Here is a 24156-nt window from a genome sequence, read left to right as displayed (position 1 = left end):
GTCACCCTGGCGGTCGTGGTGGCCTCACCACCAGCCAGTTTGGTGTCACCCACTGGCTACACTTCCAGGTGACCACGTGACGGCTTACAACTGTGTAGGTATGTTGCTCGTGATTTGTGGTCACGGCTTAGCCTTAACTGTCTCCCCCCTCCCCACTCCCTCCCCGCTGGTACAGCTTCAGGCCAGGTCTGGGTGAGATTGGCCGGCCAAAAGCTTGACCGTCCAGACGACGGGGATCTGACCAGCATGTCGCCCGTCCAGTGCTCACTTGTCTCGCCCGTCACTGGTCAGGTCTGCCCAGGTGTTGATACTTTTTCATGGCATCAGGTAGGTGGTGATACTTTTTCATGGCATCAGGTGAGGTCAGGTGTTGATATTGTTCTAGGTCAGGTAAGGTGTTGATACTTTTTCATGGCATCAGGTAGGTGGTGATACTTTTTCATGGCATCAGGTGAGGTCAGGTGTTGATATTGTTCTAGGTCAGGTCAGGTGTTGATACTTTTTCATGGCATCAGGTAGGTGGCGATATTGTTCTAGGTGAGGTCAGGTGTTAATATTGTTCTAGGTGAGGTCAGGTGTTGATATTGTTCTAGATGAGGTCAGGTGTTGATATTGTTCTAGGTGAGGTCAGGTGTTGATATTGTTCTAGGTGAGGTCAGGTGTTGATATTGTTCTAGGTGAGGTCAGGTGTTGATATTGTTCTAGGTGAGGTCAGGTGTTGATATTGTTCTAGGTGAGGTCAGGTGTTGATATTGTTCTAGGTGAGGTCAGGTGTTGATATTGTTCTAGTTGAGGTCAGGTGTTGATATTGTTCTAGTTGAGGTCAGGTGTTGATATTGTTCTAGGTAAGGTAAGGTGTTGATATTGTTCTAGGTCTGCCCAGGTGGTGATATTGTTCTAGGTAAGGTCAGGTGGTGATATTGTTCTAAGTAAGGTCAGGTGTTGACATAATGACCGGCTGTTGACCTCTGACCTAGTGGCCGGCTGTTGACCTCTGACCTAGTGGCCGGCTGTTGACCTCTGACCTAGTGGCCGGCTGTTGACCTCTGACCTAGTGGCCGGCTGTTGGAATATGACTAACTGGCCGGCTGTTGGAATATGACTAACTGGCCGGCTACCATAAATTTTACATCACACGACAAATAAATCTGGTCACTGCATGTAGGTCACTTGACTCTCGTCTGTTCTTATGAAAATGATTTTAAAACTGTTAGCATCCAATTAACCTGGTTCTAGGCTGCATAAATCACGGCACACTTCAAGCCTGGGGTCGGGCAGCCAGTGGCAAGACGTCCACATAACCTGCCCAAAGTGCCAGATTGTCTGTCAGCCAGTACAGCGACACCTGGCGGCGCTGTGATTGATGGTGTTACCCCAAACATCTTAAGATCTTTTCTTGCCTGGCTCGGCATGTTTGGTTTAACTTTAGATCTAGTCAAATTTTGTTTAACTCTAGATTAGTCATATTTGGTTGAACTCTAGACTAGTCATATTTGGTTGAACTCTGGATTATTGTGTTTTTATTTTGGTTTAACACAATATCTTGTTTTGATCTCACACTGGTGTGTGTGTGCGTGTGTGTGTGTGTGAAAAAATGGTGTGTGTGTGTGAAAAAAATGGTGTTTGTGTGTGTGTGTGAAAAAACTTGAGTGTGAAGATTAGAGAACTCTCGTCTCAAATCTCGCGAGATGATCTGATCCAGCCTCGCTCTGGGCAGCTCATTAACATCTCAATCTGTTGGATCGAGGTTTGGTGGCTCGTATCTTTTGGGTGACTGGTGCTGCCAACTTTGTTTGACAGACTCAGGGGCAATAACCGTTCGACTCATCAGATCTGGATGTTCTAGAACCTACCAACACGCCACCTACAGAGATACGTCAGGTCAACTTGGATAAGTCAGAGATACGTCAGGTCAACTTGGATAAGTCAGAGATACGTCTAGTCAACTTGGATAAGTCAGAGATACGTCAGGTCAACTTGGATAAGTCAGAGATACGTCAGGTCAACTTGGATAAGTCAGAGATACGTCAAGTCAACTTGGATAAGTCAGAGATACGTCAAGTCAACTTGGATAAGTCAGAGATACGTCAAGTCAACTTGGATAAGTCAGAGATACGTCAAGTCAACTTGGATAAGTCAGAGATACGTCAAGTCAACTTGGATAAGTCAGCACATTGTGGGCTCACTGACACCACCTTCCGCTTCTTGATTGGGGCTGATTGACTGATTTCACCTTGTAGATACGCCCATTTGTTTGACCTTATATGTGTAGATACGCCCACATTTGACCTTGTAGATACGCCCACTTTTGATCTTGCATGTGTAGATACACTCACATTTGACCTTGTAGATACACCCACATTTGACCTTGTAGATACGCCCACTTTTGACCTTGTATGTGTAGATACGCCCACCTTCAGTAGATAGTTGTTCTAGAGAGGGTATATAGGGGAGTAGGGTTGTAATCATGCCAAAAATCGATCGAGATTTTTCTTTTGACACCTTCCTGAGCAGGAATAACACACTTGTGCAATCTTGTCACAAATTTAACTAGTTTCTAAAGCCATCCTAACTCTTCTATTTTGTAGAATCTACGAATAGACTTCTGTAAATTCTACGAATAGACTTCTGTAGAATCTACGAATAGACTTCTGTAGAATCTACGAATAGACTTCTGTAGAATCTACGAATATACTTCTGCAGAATCTACGAATAAACTTCTGTAGAATCTACGAATAGACTTCTGTAGAATCTACGTCAACAACTGGTTAGTGGGACGTCAACAACTGGTTAGTGGGACGTCAACAGCTGGTTAGTGGGACGTCAACAGCTGGTTAGTGGGACGTCAACAGCTGGTTAGTGGGACGTCAACAGCTGGTTAGTGGGACGTCAAGAAACTGGGCGGGGTATGGGAGACAAATGTCAGATGTCAGCAGCCGGATATGACGACTAAACTTATGACATGAGCTGATTGTAAGGTAAGGAAGGTGAGGGTGGGAGGAGGGGGGGAATATATTAGCTTGTATTATGTAATCTGATGTTTTGTGGTTATGTAAGCAGATGTATTGCGGTTATGTAAGCAGATGTATTGCGGTTATGTAAGCAGATGTACTGCGGTTATGTAAGCAGGCTGATGTATTGTGGTTGTATAGATCTTGTAATCAGGTCATATATCTAATTTAAGGTTAAGTTTGCAAATGAAAAGGGGCAACTTTGTAAATAAGGTGTGGGGGGGAGGGGATACTTTGTACAAGTTTATTTAAGGTAGCTGCAATCGAGAAATCCCTTAAACCAAAGTTAGCCGTGCCTGGTCTTGACCTTTAATATTAGGGCTTGACATAATTGTGTTGATGGTAATGGGGGGGGGGGGGGGGGAGTGGGAATCTGCAAAGACAATAGCCATTCACATCTGGTCGGCAAATAGTGGCCATACAGGTCTCTCTCTAACCCTGGCCATACAGGTCTCTCTCTCTAACCCCTGGCCATACAGGTCTCTCTCTAACACCTGGCCATACAGGTCTCTCTCTAACCCTGGCTATGTAGGTCTCTCTCTCTAACCCCTGGCCATACAGGTCTCTCTATAACCCCTGGTCATACAGGTCTCTCTCTCTCTAACCCCTGGCCATACAGGTCTCTCTCTCTAACCCTGGCCATAAGGTCTCTCTGTAACCCCTGGCCATACAGGTCTCTCTCTAACCCTAGCCGTACAGGTCTCTCTCTCTCTAACCCCTGGCCATACAGTTCTCTCTGTAACCCCTGGCCATACAGGTCTCTCTCTAACCCTGGCCATACAGGTCTCTCTCTCTCTAACCCCTGGCCATACAGGTCTCTCTCTCTAACCCTGGCCATAAAGGTCTCTCTCTCTAACCCCTGGCCATGTAGGTCTCTCTCTAACCCCTGGCCATACAGGTCTCTCTGTAACCCCTGGCCATACAGGTCTCTCTCTCTCTAACCCCTGGCCATACAGGTCTCTCTCTCTCTAACCCCTGGCCATACAGGTCTCTCTCTAACCCCTGGCCATACAGTTCTCTCTCTCTGTAACCCCTGGCCATACAGGTCTCTCTCTAACCCCTGGCCATACAGGTCTCTCTCTAACCCTTGGCCATACAGGCCTCTCTCTCTCTCTCTAACCCTGGCCATACAGGTCTCTCTCTCTCTAACCCCTGGCCATACAGGTCTCTCTCTAACCCCTGGCCATACAGTTCTCTCTCTCTGTAACCCCTGGCCATACAGGTCTCTCTCTAACCCCTGGCCATACAGGTCTCTCTCTCTCTAACCCCTGGCCATACAGGTCTCTCTCTCTCTAACCCCTGGCCATACATGTCTCTCTCTAACCCCTGGCCATACAGGTCTCTCTCTCTCTCTCTAACCCCTGGCCATACAGGTCTCTCTCTAACCCCTGGCCATGTAGGTCTCTCTCTCTCTAACCCCTGGCCATACAGGTCTCTCTCTCTCTAACCCCTGGCCATACAGGTCTCTCTCTAACCCTTGGCCATACAGGCCTCTCTCTCTCTCTCTAACCCTGGCCATACAGGTCTCTCTCTAACCCTTGGCCATACAGGCCTCTCTCTCTCTCTCTAACCCTGGCCATACAGGTCTCTCTCTCTCTAACCCCTGGCCATACAGGTCTCTCTCTAACCCCTGGCCATACAGTTCTCTCTGTAACCCCTGGCCATACAGGTCTCTCTCTAACCCCTGGCCATACAGGTCTCTCTCTCTCTCTCTAACCCCTGGCCATACAGGTCTCTCTCTAACCCCTGGCCATACAGGTCTCTCTCTCTCTCTAACCCTTGGCCATACAGGTCTCTCTCTCTCTCTCTAACCCCTGGCCATACAGGTCTCTCTCTAACCCCTGGCCATACAGTTCTCTCTCTCTGTAACCCCTGGCCATACAGGTCTTTCTCTAACCCCTGGCCATACAGGTCTCTCTCTAACCCCTGGCCATACAGGTCTCTCTCTCTCTCTCTAACCCCTGGCCATACAGGTCTCTCTCTAACCCCTGGCCATACAGGTCTCTCTCTCTCTCTAACCCTTGGCCATACAGGTCTCTCTCTCTCTCTCTAACCCCTGGCCATACAGGTCTCTCTCTAACCCCTGGCCATACAGGTTTCTCTCTCTCTAACCCTGGCCATACAGTTCTCTCTGTAACCCCTGGCCATACAGGTCTCTCTCTCTCTCTCTCTAACCCCTGGCCATACAGGTCTCTCTGTAACCCCTGGCCATACAGGTCTCTCTGTAACCCCTGGCCATACATGTCTCTCTCTAACCCCTGGCCATACAGGTCTCTCTCTAACCCCTGGCCATGTAGGTCTCTCTCTCTCTAACCCCTGGCCATACAGGTCTCTCTCTAACCCCTGGCCATACAGTTCTCTCTGTAACCCCTGGCCATACAGGTCTCTCTCTCTAACCCTGGCCATACAGTTCTCTCTGTAACCCCTGGCCATACAGGTCTCTCTCTCTAACCCCTGGCCATACAGGTCTCTCTCTCTCTAACCCCTGGCCATACAGGTCTCTCTCTAACCCCTGGCCATACAGTTCTCTCTGTAACCCCTGGCCATACAGGTCTCTCTCTAACCCCTGGCCATACAGGTCTCTCTCTCTAACCCCTGGCCATACAGGTCTCTCTCTCTAACCCTGGCCATACAGGTCTCTCTCTCTAACCCTGGCCATACAGGTCTCTCTCTCTCTAACCCTGGCCATACAGGTCTCTCTCTAACCCCTGGCCATACAGGTCTCTCTCTAACTCCTGGCCATACAGGTCTCTCTCTCTCTAACCCCTGGCCATACATGTCTCTCTCTCTCTAACCCTTGGCCATACAGGTCTCTCTCTCTCTAACCCCTGACTTAACCCGTTCACCTGACCCCCCCCCCCCCCCCCCCCCCCCCATCACGGCAGCCCATCAGATCCGACATGACACCACAGACATGGCCATGCATCATATTCCGGATCCTGGAAAGCTGCGCCGGAAAAATTTCCGAAGCGTTGGACTATTTTCGTCACAAACAAACATAGGGAAGTATTTTTTGATCCGGGACTTAATTCATTGCCGTCTTTTTTTGGCTGGGTCGTGTGGAGGTCTTGGTCGTGTGCAATGTTGCTATATCAGAGCACTCGGTGGCTCGCTGCTATATCAGAGCACTCAGTGGCTCGCTCGGTCACTGATGTGGGAGTGCCTAACTGGAGGTGTCGTGTGGATTTAAGTGTTGTTTTTCGAAAGTACACCAGCCGTGGATTAGCTGGCTGTGGATAAGTGGATAGGTCATTGTCGTATAGTGGATGCTGGCATAGGTCATTGTTCAGATCACGTAAGCAGGAATATTTGATTGACACTCTTTAACATTTTGTCATCTAGCTGTGTGGACATTTTTGTCTGATAGCTGTGTGAACGTTTTGTCGACATTGTCTGCGAGTTGTCACGCGGTATGTCTGCCCTACCCCCCCCCCCCCATTCAAACCAGTGTAGGGAGGGCGGAAGGTAGAGTATTAAAATAAATCTCAATGTTTTAAAGTTTATAAATATACTAATTTCGATTTTTTTTAAAAACACCACACAGTCATTAACGCGCAAGGTTTTAAAATTATAAATAACTACATCTATACCTCTACTCAAAATTTTGTGACTTTTTTTTCTTTGACTTGATTAACGTGAATTTATCTAGTCTGTGACTTTTTTCAGTGACTTTTTTTCTGTGACTTTTTCCCCCTATAAAACCCATGACATTTACTGAGACTTATTTTTTGGGTGAACGGAATAAAGTCACTAAAAAAAAAACAGAAATAAAGTCACACTTTCAGCTAGGAAAAAGTCACAAAGGAAAAACTTTATCGAAAAAAGTCACAGAAACAAAGTCACAGAAACAAAGCCACAAAAATCTTGTAAGAAATATTTTGATTTAATTTTAAAAAATTTAAAATTTTGTGTGTTTATTGGTGTGGGTTGTTTTTGTTTTGGTACCATAATTATAAAGTTTAAAAGCATTTTGGTTTTATAACAATAATAAGTAAAAGTACTGTAAGCTAATTTACACATCAATCTCAAATTTTGTTACGTATTTAGTTACATATGCGGTAGAAAAATTAATTACAAAGAAATTTGGGCTCATCATTGTGTTTAGCATATTTGTTTTTGCCGTTGACCATTCCTTGGTGCGTCCATATTGTGTGTTGTTGACGTTTTGCGTCAAAGCCAGCCTTTGAACCGTGTCGGCCTTCTGTTTTGATCCTAGGCTTCGTTACGTAATGAGCGTGATAAATGTGGCCAGAAAAGGTAGTTGAAGTATTGTTGCGGTCAGTTGAGTGCAGCAAGTCAGATTAGCAATGTCTTTATGCCATTTTACGCTAATTTAAAAGATACGATAAAAATATTGAAGGCTGGAACACTCAATTAAATTCTATTAAATGTTATATCGGAATTAAAGCCTACACACTTCATACTAAATATTTTACGTTTGCTATGAATATAACTATACATATACAACCTAAGTACACTAACATTACAGTTAATTGATCTAAGTTGATTTTCACTCGCTGAATATTTAACACATACAAGTATTAACAAATTCCATGCAAACATATTATAATAATGACTTTTTTAATTTCTCGTGTACAGAGTATATTAAAAGTAGTGTAATCGTGCGAAAAAAAAATCGAGATTTTTTTTACACCTCTCTGGGTCGGAAAAACATAGTTTTGCAATCTTGTCCGTATGTCTTTGTGTGTGTGTGTGTGATTGTGTGTCTGTGAACACGATAACTTGAGTACCGTTATAGCTAGGTTGATGAAATTTCATATACAAGTATTATATCAAATTTGTAGTTTTAGCGATTTCCGATAACCGGAAGTGGAATTTATTCTACTTTCAATTTTTCAAAAGCCTATAATTTGAGCACTGTTTCAGACCGATAAATGAAATTTCACACGTAAGTAAAAGATCTAATACTCTGTCCTCTGTCGAATTTTGAGTAATATCTGTTGACCGGAAGTAGTAATTTACGCTATTTCCGATTTCTCAAAAAAAAAACGCGTGTGTGAATTTATAAAGTACTAATAATATTCCGCACTATTACATACACATTTTTTGGCGTTCACTTGGGGCGCAATTCTTTTTTCTACGAGATTTTATTCTATTTTAAAAAGTTTTAAGTTAAAAATGGATTAAAAATCATGTCTATATCCCGAGGTGCCATCCTCAGTAGTGTTATATAAGAATGTTCGAGAAAGTTTAGGGGAGATCACTCCCGGTTTATTTTTCCTGTGACTTTTTTCCTGTGACTTATTTTCCTGTGACTTTTTTTTTCTACTATCATTTTTCGTTCACCCGCTCTCCGACACAGGAGCCCCCCTTCCACCTAACAAAGTGACTCTACCTCTACCAAAATGACCCCGTATGTAACAAAGTGACCCCACACCTAACAAAGTGACCCCACACCTAACAAAGTGACCCCACACCTAACAAAGTGACCCTACCTCTACCAAACTGACCCCACACTTAACAAAGTGACCCATACCTAACAAAGTGACCCCATACCTAACAAAATGACCCCACACCTAACAAAGTTACCCCACACCTAACAAAGTGACCCCACACCTAACAAAGTGACCCCATACCTAACAAAGTGACCCCATACCTAACAAAGTGACCCCACACCTAACAAAGTGACCCCACACCTAACAAAGTGACCCCACGCCAAACAAAGTGATCCCACACCTAACAAAGTGACCCCACACCTAACAAAGTGACCACGCCGTCCCTACAATTACATAACACTCATTTGGCGGGAAGATCTGGAGCCTCGGCCTACCCAGCGATGACTACTATGCTCTAACTACCCGACCACCTCTATAACGATACATTGTATTGGTTGACTGACACATGACGTAGGTTAAAGATGAACAACGACAGCATTAGATCACGCCAAAAGATGATCACCACACGATCACGCCAAAAGATGACCGACACACGATCACGCCAAAAGATGATCGCCACACGATCACGCCAAAAGATGACTGCCACACGATCACGCCAAAAGATGATCACCACACGATCACGCCAAAAGATGATCACCACACGATCACGCCAAAAGATGACTGCCACACGATCACGCCAAAAGATGATCGCCACACGATCACGCCAAAAGATGACTGACACACGATCACGCCAAAAGATGACTGACACACGATCACGCCAAAAGATGATCACCACACGATCACGTCAAATGATGACTGATACACGATCACGCCAAAAGATGACTGCCACACGATCACGCCAAAATATGATCACCACACGATCACGCCAAAAGATGATCACCACACGATCACGCCAAAAGATGACTGTCACACAGACCAATGGCAGGCTAAAGTTCACGACCAAAACGAGGCCGCTGGTGGTTCACCGTGTGACGTCACGGCCGGGGGATCCAATGAGAGACTGCACCAAACGTCATGGCGGACGGATCAGAAGTGACAAGCGGCCGTCAGTCGTCAGTTAGTGCCGCTGGCTGTGAACACAAGGTGTGCGCGGATACCAGCAGACAACAGGTCCTTCCATACACCGGCGACTGTCGGCGCGCCACCAAGGGACTTGATTAGGGAGAACTACTGTGTGCACCAAGGGACTTGATTAGGGAGAACTACTGTGTGCACCAAGGGACTTGGTGTACTGTATGCCAGCAAATATTTCCTTTGGATTTCTGGGCTAGCGGCTCTCAGTCAAGGTTTGAGGCCAAATGTTGCACGGACCGGCCTTGTTACATAAGCCAGTATTGTGTCGTACCGTTAAGTGTGTCGTCATTGTGTCGTACCGTGTGTGGCGTCATTGTGTCTTACCGTTAGGTGTGTCGTCATTTAATTGTGTCGAAATAACGTTTAAAGTAAAATTGTAATTAGCATTTACCGTCAAGTTTGAATTAGTATTGACCGTCAAGTTTGAATTAGTATTGGCTGTCAAGTTTGAATTATTTTAATTAGTATTGGCCTTCAAGTTTGAATTAGTATTGGCCGTCAAGTTTGAATTAGTATTGGCCGTCAAGTTTGAATTAGTATTGGCCGTCAAGTTTGAATTTGTATTGGCCGTCAAGTTTGAATTAGTATTGGCCGTCAAGTTTGAATTAGTATTGACCGTCAAGTTTGAATTAGTATTGGCCGTCAAGTTTTAATTTGTATTGGCCGTCAAGTTTGAATTAGTGTTGACCGTCAAGTTTGAATTAGTATTGACCGTCAACTTTGAATTTGTATTGACCGTCAAGTTTGAATTAGTGTTGACCGTCAAGTTTGAATTAGTATTGACCGTCAAGTTTGAATTTGTATTGACCGTCAAGTTTGAATTAGTGTTGACCGTCAAGTTTGAATTAGTATTGACCGTCAAGTTTGAATTAGTATTGGCCGTCAAGTTTGAATTAGTATTGACCGTCAAGTTTGAATTAGTATTGGCTTACCGAAGTGGATAGTTTTAAAATGTGTAAGTTTCTGTATTGATATAAATGGTTATATGCGATTGTTATAATAGGTGTGATTGGTATAAAATGTTTAATGGTTATGTTCGATTGTATAATATATGCGATTGTTATAATATGTGTAAGAATTCGAATATGAATGATTGTTATATGTGTAATAATTCGAATATGCGTGATTGCTATAAAATGCGTGACTGAGATTGGTATAATATGTGCGTTCAGCTCTAGCCCCATGTAGGAATGGTGCGGTCAACACTAGCCCCATGTAGGAATGTTAGTCAACACTATCCCCATGTAGGAATGTTAGTCAACACTAGCCCTATGTAGGAATGTTAGTCAACACTAGCCCCATGTAGGAATGGTGCGGTCAACACTTGCCCCATGAAGGAATGTTAGTCAACACTAGCCCTATGTAGGAATGTTAGTCAACACTATCCCCATGAAGGAATGGTGCGGTCAACACTTGCCCCATGAAGGAATGTTAGTCAACACTAGCCCTATGTAGGAATGTTAGTCAACACTAGCCCCATGTAGGAATGGTGCGGTCAACACTAGCCCCATGTAGGAATGTTAGTCAACACTATCCCCATGAAGGAATGGTGCGGTCAACACTAGCCCTATGTAGGAATGTTAGTCAACACTTGCCCCATGTAGGAATATTTGTCAACACTTGCCCCATGTAGGAATGGTGCGGTCAACACTAGCCCCATGTAGGAATGGTGCGGTCAACACTAGCCCCATGTAGGAATGGTGTGATCAGCTCTAACCCAGCCGCCAAGAATAGATTATCCCAGCCATCACTCGCCAAGAATAGATTATCCCACATTTGCATACTGCTCTATCAACTATCCCAATCCCAGACCTAATCCACAATAAACTGTCAAGCGTCTTGAACAACCATGTCTGGTTGTCATAGTAACGAATGGACCTGCGCTGAAAAGTTTTCTAAATAATGTGACTAAAACTTTTTATTTTTATTTTTAGACGCGTTGCTGAGAGTCTGGCGCCATCATGCCATCCGCTAGTCCCATGTACACGGTAGGTAGTCGCCATTTTCCCTGTGTGGTCACCCTCTCACCTCTGTGGCCACCCTATCACATGTGTGACCACCCTCTCACCTCTGTGGCCACCCTATCACATGTGTGGCCACCCTCTCACCTGTGTGGCCACCCTATCACATGTGTGGCCACCCTATCACATGTGTGGCCACCCTCTCACCTGTGTGGCCACCCTATCACATGTGTGACCACCCTCTCACCTGTGTGGCCACCCTCTCACATGTGTGGCCACCCTCTCACCTGTGTGGCCACCCTCTCACCTCTGTGGCCACCCTCTCACATGTGTGGCCACCCTCTCACCTGTGTGGCCACCCTATCACATGTGTGACCACCCTCTCACATGTGTGGCCACCCTCTCACCTGTGTGGCCACCCTCTCACCTCTGTGGCCACCCTCTCACCTGTGTGGCCAGCCTCTCACCTGTGTGGCCACCCTCTCACCTGTGTGGCCACCCTCTCACCTGTGTGGCCACCCTATCACATGTGTGACCACCCTCTCACCTGTGTGGCCACCCTCTCACCTGTGTGGCCACCCTATCACATGTGTGACCACCCTCTCACCTGTGTGGCCACCCTCTCACCTGTGTGGCCACCCTATCACATGTGTGACCACCCTCTCACCTGTGTGGCCACCCTCTCACATGTGTGGCCACCCTCTCACCTGTGTGGCCACCCTCTCACCTCTGTGGCCACCCTCTCACATGTGTGGCCACCCTCTCACCTGTGTGGCCACCCTATCACATGTGTGACCACCCTCTCACCTGTGTGGCCACCCTCTCACATGTGTGGCCACCCTCTCACTTGTGTGGCCACCCTCTCACCTCTGTGGCCACCCTCTCACCTGTGTGGCCAGCCTCTCACCTGTGTGGCCACCCTCTCACCTGTGTGGCCACCCTCTCACCTGTGTGCCCATCATCTAGTGTGTCCTCTTGGTACCTGCTGTGTCTGTTTCGTCACACCTGTAATGTTTACTACACACTTTACCTGTGTTGTCACACCTGTAATGTTTACTACACACTTTACCTGTACTGTCGTCCTGTGTCTGTGTACATTACCTACCTAACGTACTTTAAATAAGGGCGTTGATGGTTGGTGACGTCATTGTTGATGTTGCTTGTATATGATGGGATGTGCAGCGGTTTGTTTCTTTATGTTAGATGGGGGGTGGGGGGGGGGGGTAGCCGGGCTGCTGTTGGGATGCGGTACTTTAATTAGTTTAATTAATACGCAAATTTTCAAATCATTTCTGTCAACTTTACATAGGGGGGCGATATGTTTTCGTTCATTGTTTCTGTGTTTGCTAGTTGCATTGTTCGTGTTTTAGCCCCGCCATTTATCTTAACCTGATCTTGTCCCGTGTTTACAGTTCTCAAGCGTCTTTGAGCCCGAGACCCCCTTTGTTGAGTCACGTGACGGCGGCAGGGCCGAGCGCCCCCTGGTGAGCGGCTCCTACGACCCCTTCAAATGTTTGAGCGCCATGACGGAGCAGAGCTTGACCGGCAACTTCACCACAACCATCCCGCCCTCCGGCTTCACTAGCAGCCCGTCCGGCTTCACTAGCAGCACGTCCGGCTGTCTGACAGACATGTATACGGAGCCGGCCGGCGTGTATCCGGCGTGTGAGAGAAACATTTACTCTTCCTCCTCTTCTCCCCTGTCCTCCCCGCCCCTGTCCCCGGCGCCAACATGCTACACCTACCCGACCAAGTCCAGCTCAACGAGCGAGTGTTTGACCAGCCCTGGGTTCGAACCTTCGGCCAGCCATCACTCGCACCTTCCGTACACAAACAACACTTGCTCGCATCTCAACGATCATTCAGTAAGGGAAGTAACTGACTTAAGGGCCGCTTGTAAGAAGAGTTATCCATCTTGTTCTTCTCAAGGCGCTCTAGAAGGTAATTTTACATGAACCAAATTCTCAATTGTTTTGTCAACGTTGTGTGTGCTTGGTACCCATTTGTTAGTAACAAGTAGACAGGTACCCACCATTAACCTTTAGACAGGTCCCCATATTTAAGGACCACCTGTAGATTACAGATTGGCAGCAGTACGCCAAATTTGTCCTACATCAGTTAAGGACAGAAAGCTGGCAATCAAAACACATGACAAGTAAAAAATTAAATAACCGATTAAATTTTTCTGTAGATCCCTAATTATGTGCTATGGGTTAGGGATTATATTTGTGATTCCAATGTAATGTTTTGTGCCCGATCCTTAATCATGTGCCATGGGTTAGGGGTCATTCGTGCGATTCGTGTCCAATGTTTTGTGCATGATCCCTAATGACGTGATATGGGTAGAGGTCATGTTTTCGTGTCCTATACTGTGTCTCGACTAATTAATAATATATCTAAAATATATAGATGAAATGGACCCTGTGTCTCTGTGGCGGACAAAATGTGGAACACATGCCATACATGTAGTAAAAGAAATTCGATTTGATCGCCATAGTGAAATATTTTTTAAGTGTTTATTTTTTGACAAAAGTCTAAATAAATTATTTTTAAAAACTAAATATTGATAAGTTTCAAGTTGAATTTTCATTTTACAACTTATAATTTTGGTTGACGTAATGTGCAAAGAACAAAATTAAACTAAATGTATGTTTACATAAATTCAAATTTTGTTGAAAAACAAAAGTATACGATTACGTCTCTTTGTACCAATTACTTCCCAGAATTTTTTTTTAACTTATTTTTTTTTACTTTGTTTTGATGTTGGAAAGCCGTTGTTCTTTAATGTCCACTATGTTTAAGTTTATGTTTCCATTTTCGTTATTGTTATGTTATGTTTGCGTTACGTTTGTGTTTTGGTTTTGGTTATGGTTAGGTTTAAGTTTAGAGTAAGAGTTAGGTTTCGGGTTATGTGTTTTTTTTTCTCAAACGTCCATATTTGCATATAGAAATTTAATTGGAAAAGTAATATATTTTCAAACCCGGGCAATGCTGGGTATATACTGTTTAATAAACACATAAGTCTCGGTCCTTTACATTTTTTTTTACATAGGCCAGTGTAAGACCGGGACGGCTAGTATACCTTATATAGATAAACTAGCTGCATACCCGTGCTTCGCCACGGTGAATCTTTTTTAAAATATGCAACAAAACGGAACAAAACCAAACACAAACACAAACAAACACCAAAAAAACGCAAACACAAAAGAAAAGACAAACGCAATTAAACGCAAACACAAACGCTTTATCAAATGGCTTTATCAAACAAACGGCCGTGTATAAAAATGCTCCCACGAACGTCCGCGCAATTTGCCCTCACCCCTTAACCCGCGATGTAATTAGTACCACGGCGTCTCTAATTTAACCATCCGTTTCAATAACACCGAAAAACAAGACAAAAACAAAAAAGTGATTTTGAGAGATCATAGAAATAAATTTAAAAAAAAAACAACTATAAAACTCTGTACCGACTAATCAGGAAATAATATAATAATCTTAACATTAATCTATTTTAATTATGGGTCTTAACATTAAGCATAACAATCAATGCGGTAGGAATAAAACAATTTTTTAAAACAATATTTAGCGCGTGTTGAATTTCTTTTTAAATTACCTCCCCTGGCATAATTATTAAATATTTTATTTAATTAGTTTTATTCGACACTACTGTTATTAAAATATATCCATTTTTTTTTCTAGGAATCTAAGCGAAAATATTATTTGACATTTATTTGTTTAGTATGTTTAAGCAATATGCGTGTATTTAGTATTTTCTTCACATTCTTTTGTTGGTGTATGCAAAGGAGTAAAAACTTTGCCAACAATAAAAAATTTAAGTCGTTACATAAATATACCCTACTCCTTTACCTATACTAAGACAACGCGATGCAAGTAAGTGCACGGCATGTGGTGTTTCCTTTTATAGTTCTAGAAGCTATAGCGATGACGAAATGACAGACTTACACACTATCTGTCCGCTTATATTATAAACATAACTTAAATGCAACAGTGCTCAGTCTAGCCCGGGGCGCCCAATCGCACCCTTCCGGGACGCCTGCGGAACCGCCTGATTCTACTTTGTAAATCCCAATGTATCCATAGTCTATTGCACTCACTTAAACGAACCCAGGCGCCAAATAGCACTCTGTTAGGGCGCCGGAGGATTCGATTTAGTGAAGATCTTTAGTAACCCTTCTTATCCATAGCCTATCGCACTGTTTAAATCGAAGGAATGCGCCCTAGCTTTCTCGGGAAGGCCCGGAGCGAGATATAGCACCCTGTCGAGGCGCCGTAGTACGCCCTGGTTTCGATTTAGTGAACCCTTTTAACCACAACTTATCGCACACTTTCAGAACGAAAGAATGCAAACCCCCCCCCCCCCCGAAAAAATTCTACCGCCTCCCCCCTCCCCTCCCCCCCCCCCCTCCGATCGAAATGAAATTTATATTATTTATATAGAAAATATATACTTTTAACAGTGTCTGCCTCCCTCCCCCTCCCCCCCCCCCGAAGAAAGTCTACCGCCCCCCCCCCGAAAGATTTCAAGTGCCCCCCCCCCCCCCCCCGGAGAAAAAAGTCTGGAAGAAACACTGGGTAGCCCAGGGCGCCAAATCGTACCCTGCCCGGGCGCCGGCTCATTCAATTTAGTGAACGACTATAAAAAACCCCGAAAGATAGAAGTAAACATAAATGACATTTAGGAGCGGCTTCTAAAGTTTTATTGAATAAAATTAATAATTAGCAAAGAGTGTGTTCAGTGTATAAAATAAATAAAAGGCAGTATTTAAAATACCCCAGTTTTACCTACCATATTGCACTTTATCAACCCATGTTAATTATATTATTCAAACAATAATGCCCTCTTCCACATTCGCGGAATTTGCATTCACGTTTTTTAAAAAACAGTGTGAGTTAGAATTTCTTTTTAAATAACCTCCCCTGGCATAATTGTTAAACATTTTAATTAATTACTTTTTGCTACCCTACTTTATTCAATTGTAGCCATTTTTTCTAGGAATATAAGCAAAAATATTATTCGACATTGATCCGTTTAATATATTTTAGGAATGTTTGTGTATTTAATATTTTCTTCACGTTATCTGAAAGAATAGAAACTATGCCAACTATAAACGAAAATGTAAGTCGTTATATAAATAAACCCTACTCTAATGCGATCAAAGTAAAATGCACAGAATGTGCTGATGTTTACTTTTTATGGTTTCCAAAATCTATAGCGATGACGGACTGACTGACACACTACCATCAGCCTTATATTGTAGCCACTGTTCATTAGAGGTAATCTTGCTCAGTCGGATACAAGATTTTAGAGGGTGGCACAACTTTTTGCAAACATTAAATGTGACAGAACTTGTTGCAAACATTGAATGTGACAGAACTTGTTGCAAACATTGAATGTGACAGAACTTGTTGCAAACATTGAATGTGACAGAACTTGTTGCACACATGATCAGCCAACTTTTGTCAGCAGACGGCGATCGTCTGTTGAGCTGGACGCGGCACCACCCCGAGCGCTGGTCCAGTAACGAAGTCCTCGACTGGCTCTTCTTCGTGGCTCAGGAACGTGGCCTGGAGATGCAGGAGTTCCGTGGCGAGAACTTCCAGAACCTCTCAGGCGCCCAGCTGTGCCAGATGTCGCTGGCAGACTTCACCAGGCTCGAGCCGCACTTCGGCACAGTCATCTACGAGATGTTCAAAGCTCTGCTCTGTGGGGGTAAGTCAACTTTTGCTGTGTGGGGGTAAGTCAACTTTTGCTGTGTGGGGGTAAGTCAACTTTTGCTCTGTGTGGGGGTAAGTCAACTTTTGCTGTGTGGGGGTAAGTCAACTTTTGCTCTGTGTGGGGTAAGTCAACTTTTGCTCTGTGGGGGTAAGTCAACTTTTGCTCTGTGGGGGTAAGTCAACTTTTGCTGTGTGGGGGTAAGTCAACTTTTGCTCTGTGGGGATAAGTCAACTTTTGCTGTGTGGGGATAAGTCAACTTTTGTTTGCTGTGTGGGGAAGTCAACGTTTGCTGTGTGGGGAAGTCAACGTTTGCTGTGTGAGAGTCTCCTTTTAGTGGGTGGGGGTCAAATCCATCATTTTACTGTTTAGGGGGAGGGAAGGGGGAGGCTAAATCAATAAGGAATCAAGTGTCAAGTTTCTATAGCAACACAATTTTCATGTGTCTATAGTTCGTAACACAGTTCTCAGATGTGTCTATAGCTGGCAAAACGATTCTCAGGTGTGTCTATAGTTCGCAACACACTTCTCAAATATGTCTAAAGTTCGTAACACAGTTCTCAGATGTGTCTATAGCTGGCAACACGATTCTCAGGTTTGTGTCTATAGTTCGCAACACACTTCTCAAATATGTCCATAGCTGGCAACACAGTTCTCAGATGTGTCTATAGCTGGCAACACGATTCTCAGGTGTGTCTATAGTTCGCAACACACTTCTCAAATATGTCTATAGCTGGCAACACAGTTCTCAGATGTGTCTATAGCTGGCAACACACTTCTCAGATGTGTCTATAGCTGGCAACACAGTTCTCAGATGTGTCTATAGCCAACAACATCCCATGCTCAACCTTTCAAGTTTATTTTACACGGGTCTAGTGTGTCATTCATAGAAAACCTCCTTTGTGGTGACAAAACCTGCCATGAATCAGGTGAAGGTTTAGCAAGGTAAGGCTTTCAGTGCTACGTGGTTGGGCCTTCGGTCGGGTTCATACTTGCTTCATTACTGGGGGGAGGGGGTTGTTTGACACTAGGGGGTGGCGGAGGTCTGACAGTTTCACCTAGTGGAGTGGGGGTCAGATCTATCTGTCAAGCCAGGAGAGAGTGACAGAATGACCTACGGCGGGTCTAAGACCTACCTGCTCGACACGTGTCGCTTTCTGCTGACAACAGTCTTCACTGTTAGGCTAGTGTGTGCTGTGTACCGTCCATCTTAATGTTGGTGTGTGCTGTGTACCGTCCATCTTAATGTTGGTGTGTGCTGTGTACCGTCCATCGTAATGTTGGTGTGTGCTGTGTACCGTCCAATGTTGGTGTGTGCTGGGTGATCTCCCCCTCCCTGACAGCGGCCATTTTGTTTGTTCCAGTTTTATTCCGTAAACCTGTACTGCCAGACCCGGACAGCCCTGAGTGTCTGTCTGCCTACTCCCCCGCCCAAAGCCCTTCACACAAGACCTTGACGCATCTTCAAGGTTATGACCTTTCACCCCAGACCTACAACTCAGAGAGCGATGTAGCGAACTGTAATGGTAAGTTAGTATTCAGAATAAATGGTGTGTGTGTGGGGGGGGGGGGAGTGTGGGTACACAATAGGGGAGAATATTTAAAAATCTTCAGCGACCATCGACTGCTAGAAAAACTGATTTATTTTCCTAACTCAGGTGCCAACCAACATTTGTTTAAACAAGAAAGATGCAGTAGCATACAAAACGGTATCGATATTGATTCCTACGACTTTGATTTGGACGATACCCCTTGCCTGACAACAGCACAGTGTCTGGGTAAGTATCGAGTGGAGTGGTCAATACTATTTTTCGAGCTCGATACGTGTACTATAGTTATCATAAAATGTGCTTTATTCAAACAACTAGCAGTAATCAGGTCAAATATTTCGTCCAACAGACCAGTATCCCCCAGATTATGGGATGTATCCAGCCCAATATCCACAAAACGCCGCCACTTCCTGCTGCTATCCACACCAGCCCTACCCCCAGCAGCTTCCCAGACGACGGCCCGGCCGACCCAGGGTCAAAGGTCTTGTAGAAGACGAGAGATCCAGCAAGGAGAAGAAAGGTAACTTCCGGCCCACTGTTATTTTTGGCTCGCCACTTTTTCAGTCGACGTTTATTTAGAAAGTAATTACACACAATTTAATTAATACTTTAACTCGACATCGCGTAGAGAAAGATAGTTAAGACAAATCCTGGCGACAAGTTTGACCTAAATCCAATGAAAAGAATTCTAGCGTCTACTGGACATGACTGCCGTGCACACGGCTAAAGTTAGGGTCAAACAAGGCTGTCAACTTGTAGCGAACCAATCAGTAACCGTCGGATGTTACCTCTGGCAGTAAAAAACCAGCACTTGTGGGAGTTTATCTACGAGACGCTGATGAACCCGATGTACAACCCGCAGTACCTGCGCTGGGAGAACCAGAGAGACGGCGTCTTCAGGTTCGTTCAGTCTGAGGCTGTGGCCCAACTGTGGGGAGGACGCAAGAACAACGAGAACATGACGTACGAGAAGCTGAGCCGGGCCATGAGGTAATTCTGTCTTTCTGTATGTCTGTCTCTCTGTGTGTATATATATATATATATATATATATATATATATATATATATATATATATATATATATATATATATATATATATAAGCTTTAAATCGAAGCGTCATCTAGCTATGACTCCCATCAAATGAGTCGGCTGTTCCAACTCAGTGTGTGGGGAGAGAGGACCATGTTAGACATTCCTACCTATGCTTGTAGGCTATCAGAACAAAGTGCCGTTATCCTGTAAACATCATATATCATTTAAGCTTCTGTGCTCACTTTTAAGCAACAGATCTTTACTGGAAAAATAATTCATTCAGGCATTAAAAAATAGGTTATAGTGGTAGTGGAGAAAATGGGTTATGGCAATAGTGGCCCTACGAACCATTTGTCTGGGGCCAATAAGTCGGGAGCCCATATGTTGCGAGTCAATATGACGGAAGCCAATAAGTCAGGGCCCTTTTGGCGGGGCTATTTTGACTGGGTCGTTATGTCGGGGGTCGATTTGAAGGCGCACCATATTTATATGGGCCATGAGGTAACTTAACACTAACTATGTATTGAGAGGGTCTGTCTTTTATGCCCTACTTTACCTTTCGTCTGATTGCCATAACACGTTAGTAGGTTGATTGGAATACACACTCAGGGAAGATTTCTTCAACGAAAAAAAATTTCGGCTCCCAAAATCATTTTACGGATAAATAAGCTTAGATTATTTTCGCAACAAAATATTAACTTGGTTGTTTCCCTTTGTCCATAAAAATGTATGCTATTAATTTTATTACAAAAGCTGAATATGGGATGGGCTAGAAAACAAGCTTAAATTTCTAAAAATAACAATTAGCAAAATACGTCGTGGACTCTCTCTATTGATATTTGATTTGAATGTTCAACATATTTGCAATTTTTTCCCCCAGAATGGAAACTTAGACAATTAATGGAAATATGACAGAATTTTCTTTAAAAAAAATGGGTTTTATTTCACTTTGCTCTCATAAAAAGATTTGGTGGGGGACTTCAATTATCAACGAGAAAACAGGATGCCCTCACAACAATATATATATATATAGCCTACATTGTGTATGTGTATATATTTCACATAGTAAACATACTATGACGTAACCTATTCAAAAAATTATTTTTCCAGACATTACTACAGACGAGGAATCCTGGAGCGGGTCGAGGGGAGGCGACTGGTGTACAAATTTTCTCTAAAAGCAATGGACAGAGTTCGGGAAAAGAGACATAATCCCGTGTAATCAGCTCAAACTAAATCGGACAAGTTGTCTACCATGATGTTTCATTATTGAATCGTTGACATCATCAACAAATGTTATCACAACTCTCCCCTATACATGGAGCAAACTCTTCCAAACCACATTTTCTTCATTTGAAAACCTGGAATTGGCTTACCCTTATAATTTACATCTAGAAATTGTAGCTGCGATTTTTTTTACCTGCCCCCATTGGCCCAGGTTGTACTTCCAGTCAATGGTATAGGAAGGATTTTATTATTATAGGGGATGTCATGCATGTTATATAAGTATAAGTACTATAAGCATATAATATATATAAATGTATGTATATATATATATATATATATATATATATATATATATACATATATATATATATATATACATACATTTATACATAAATTCTATACAGTCTGTGATCCACAATTTTACATTAATATTTGGTAATTACTTCTAAAAATAGATACATTTATTTGATGTAGCATTATGATGTAGCAATTTCAACGTTGAATTGATTTAATTTTGTTAATTTTTTTATGCCTGAAAATAGTTGCCCTTTTGAAGAGTGAGTAACTAATTCTCTGTGTCATCATCTGTGAGTCCTTGTGTCACCATCTGTGAGTCCTTGTGTCACCATCTGTGAGTCCTTGTGTCACCATCTGTGAGTCCTTGTGTCACCATCTGTGAGTCCTTGTGTCATCATCTTGAGTCCTCGTGTCACCATCTGTGAGTCCTTGTGTCACCATCTGTGAATCCTTGTGTCACCATCTGTGAGTCCTTGTGTCATCATCTGTGAGTCCTTGTGTCACCATCTGTGAGTCCTTGTGTCACCATCTGTGAGTCCTTGTGTCACCATCTGTGAGTCCTTGTGTCATCATCTGTGAGTCCTTGTGTCACCATCTGTGAGTCCTTGTGTCATCATCTGTGAGTCCTTGTGTCACCATCTGTGAGTCCTTGTGTCACCATCTGTGAGTCCTTGTGTCACCATCACCAGCTATTAGGTCTTGGATCCAGCCCTGGGTCAGACATACCAAGTTTGTCGTTGACAGTTTGTGGTTGGCAAAGTTTGTCGTTGGCAGTTTGTGGTTGGCAAAGTTTGTCATTGGCAAAGTTTGTTGTTGGCAAAGTTTGTTGTTGACAAAGTTTGTTTTGTTGTTGACAAAGCCATACCGTCCTGGTCATGGCTGCAGTTATGCATGGCTGACAGTTGACAGAAACAGGGGGTCAATGACCCCTGCATTTATCCTTAGAAATAACGGTAAATGTGTTTGCTTACATAGTAGTTAGCCAGTACTAGGACGTTAGGTCAACACTTGCACCTGTTGCTGCACTTTATGTAACCTGCTTGCACCTGTTTATACAATGAAATTTCTAGGCTAGCGCTGTATGTTCAGACAAATGTCTGCTTTATGTACAAATGTCTGCTCTCTCACCCGTGAGCAGGTTTGGTCCTATAAATGATGCCAGCTGACCATTGGTCCTATAAATGACACCAGCCTATGTACACTAATTGTATGGTTTACTAGAGTGTCAGTGTATGTTTGGGAGTGTCAAGATTGTACCATTTACTAGTGTCTGTGTATGTTTGGGAGTGTCAAAATTGTACCATTTACTAGAGTGTCAGTGTATGTTTGGGAGTGTCAAGTTTGCAGAGTTGCTGTATTTTTATGTGTACACTTGTACAAGCACACCATTTTATGTACCCATCAAATGACATGCAAAACCTAGGTAAATATCATCAAACAGATATGTTGCTTCTAGAGTGGGGTGGTTTCATAGAATTGTTACTACTGTATTGTATTTCACATTTTCTCACTGACTTGTGTTACATGTGTGAATCTAGTCAGTTTTTCTGATTTGCTAAAATTTGTTCTATGAATGTATTCTCTCTTCATCAACTCAAATATACTTGCACATGTATGAGTTTGCTGAAGAAACACATCACACTCAATAGTTGTCATTCATTAAAACAAGCATTTATTGCCAATCTCTCTATCCCTAACCTCTTCCCCAGGCCTAGTTTTAAACTATTAAATATTTGAGTTGTTTCCCTTTTGCTAGTGTTTTGAAACAATTTTAAATACCAAACGCCCATGGCTACTGTTTTGAGCCTACCTTAGATAGCTGCAAACACAGACAATTTATTTATAAAAACTTAAGCAAACTTGGGTCTATTTTGGGTACTTTGGTATATTTTTTTAATGATTTACAAGTCTTTTTTTTTTTAAATTTAACTTTTAAAAATGTGACATCACATTTTCTCACCCCCACCCCCCAACAAACAAGCCTTCTTTAGAAAGTGTTATGTCATTTATTGATAAGACATGCAATGACATTGCTTCATTGGCAATGTAGTCAACTCTAGTTATCCCACTTTTGAGGTTTGAGTTGCATACTTCAAACACTGCTCTTTGCTTGAATTTTTATGTAAATATCATTAAATTATATATATATAAAACTAAACTATATCTAATATATTTAATTGTGTTGTATAAAAATAAAAAACAGAAGTTTAGTTTACTAGTGGGTAAGGTCAGTGTGATTAATAAATAAATGAATAAATACAAGCAGTGATGTGAGCCATAAGATGACAGAGTGTATCTGGTGTCATAAAGTTTTGGACCAAACAAAAGACTTGTGTTGTTAAATTTGTTTCTGCAACACAGAATGGTGATCTGCTGCTACACTGGCCAGATGGGGGTATCTGGTGATCTGCTGCTACACTGGCCAGATGGGGGTATCTGGTGATCTGCTGCTACACTGGCCAGATGGGGGTATCTGGTGATCTGCTGCTACACTGGCCAGATGGGGGTATCTGCTGCTACACTGGCCAGATGGGGGTATCTGGTGATCTGCTGCTACACAGGCCAGATGGGGGTATCTGGTGATCTGCTGCTACACTGGCCAGATGGGGGTATCTGGTGATCTGCTGCTACACTGGCCAGATGGGGGTATCTGCTGCTACACTGGCCAGATGGGGGTATCTGGTGATCTGCTGCTACACTGGCCAGATGGGGGTATCTGGTGATCTGCTGCTACACTGGCCAGATGGGGGTATCTGGTGATCTGCTACTACACTGGCCAGATGGGGGTATCTGCTGCTACACTGGCCAGATGGGGGTATCTGGTGATCTGCTGCTACACTGGCCAGATGGG

At 43.5% G+C, this 24156-nt stretch overlaps 1 protein-coding gene across 6 annotated transcripts; it reads left to right on the top strand.

The window, feature by feature from the left end:
* Positions 1–67: 67 nt before the first annotated feature.
* Positions 68–23622, top strand: LOC131937338 (ETS-related transcription factor Elf-3). Of its 6 annotated transcripts, none has more exons than XM_059294659.1 (9): positions 68–98; positions 11437–11490; positions 12876–13404; positions 16949–17194; positions 18562–18723; positions 18856–18975; positions 19097–19267; positions 19545–19737; positions 20892–23622. In XM_059294659.1, the coding sequence occupies exons 2-9, from the start codon at positions 11464–11466 to the stop codon at positions 21001–21003; spliced, it is 1560 nt and encodes a 519-aa protein (XP_059150642.1). In that variant the 5' UTR covers positions 68–98; positions 11437–11463; the 3' UTR covers positions 21004–23622. The 6 variants fall into 6 exon arrangements, with proteins under 6 accessions (XP_059150642.1, XP_059150641.1, XP_059150640.1 ...); XM_059294658.1 differs by lacking the exon at positions 68–98 and adding an exon at positions 231–327; XM_059294657.1 differs by lacking the exon at positions 68–98 and adding an exon at positions 6158–6306.
* The last annotated feature ends 534 nt before the right edge of the window (positions 23623–24156 follow it).

The sequence above is a fragment of the Physella acuta genome, unplaced genomic scaffold (genome assembly GCF_028476545.2).
Source record: "Physella acuta isolate Inbredline_101_S28 unplaced genomic scaffold, ASM2847654v3 ptg000208l, whole genome shotgun sequence".
Classification (NCBI taxonomy): domain Eukaryota; kingdom Metazoa; phylum Mollusca; class Gastropoda; family Physidae; genus Physella; species Physella acuta.
Note: the sequence above shows the minus strand (reverse complement) of the source record. Positions and strands in the feature narration are given on the sequence as shown.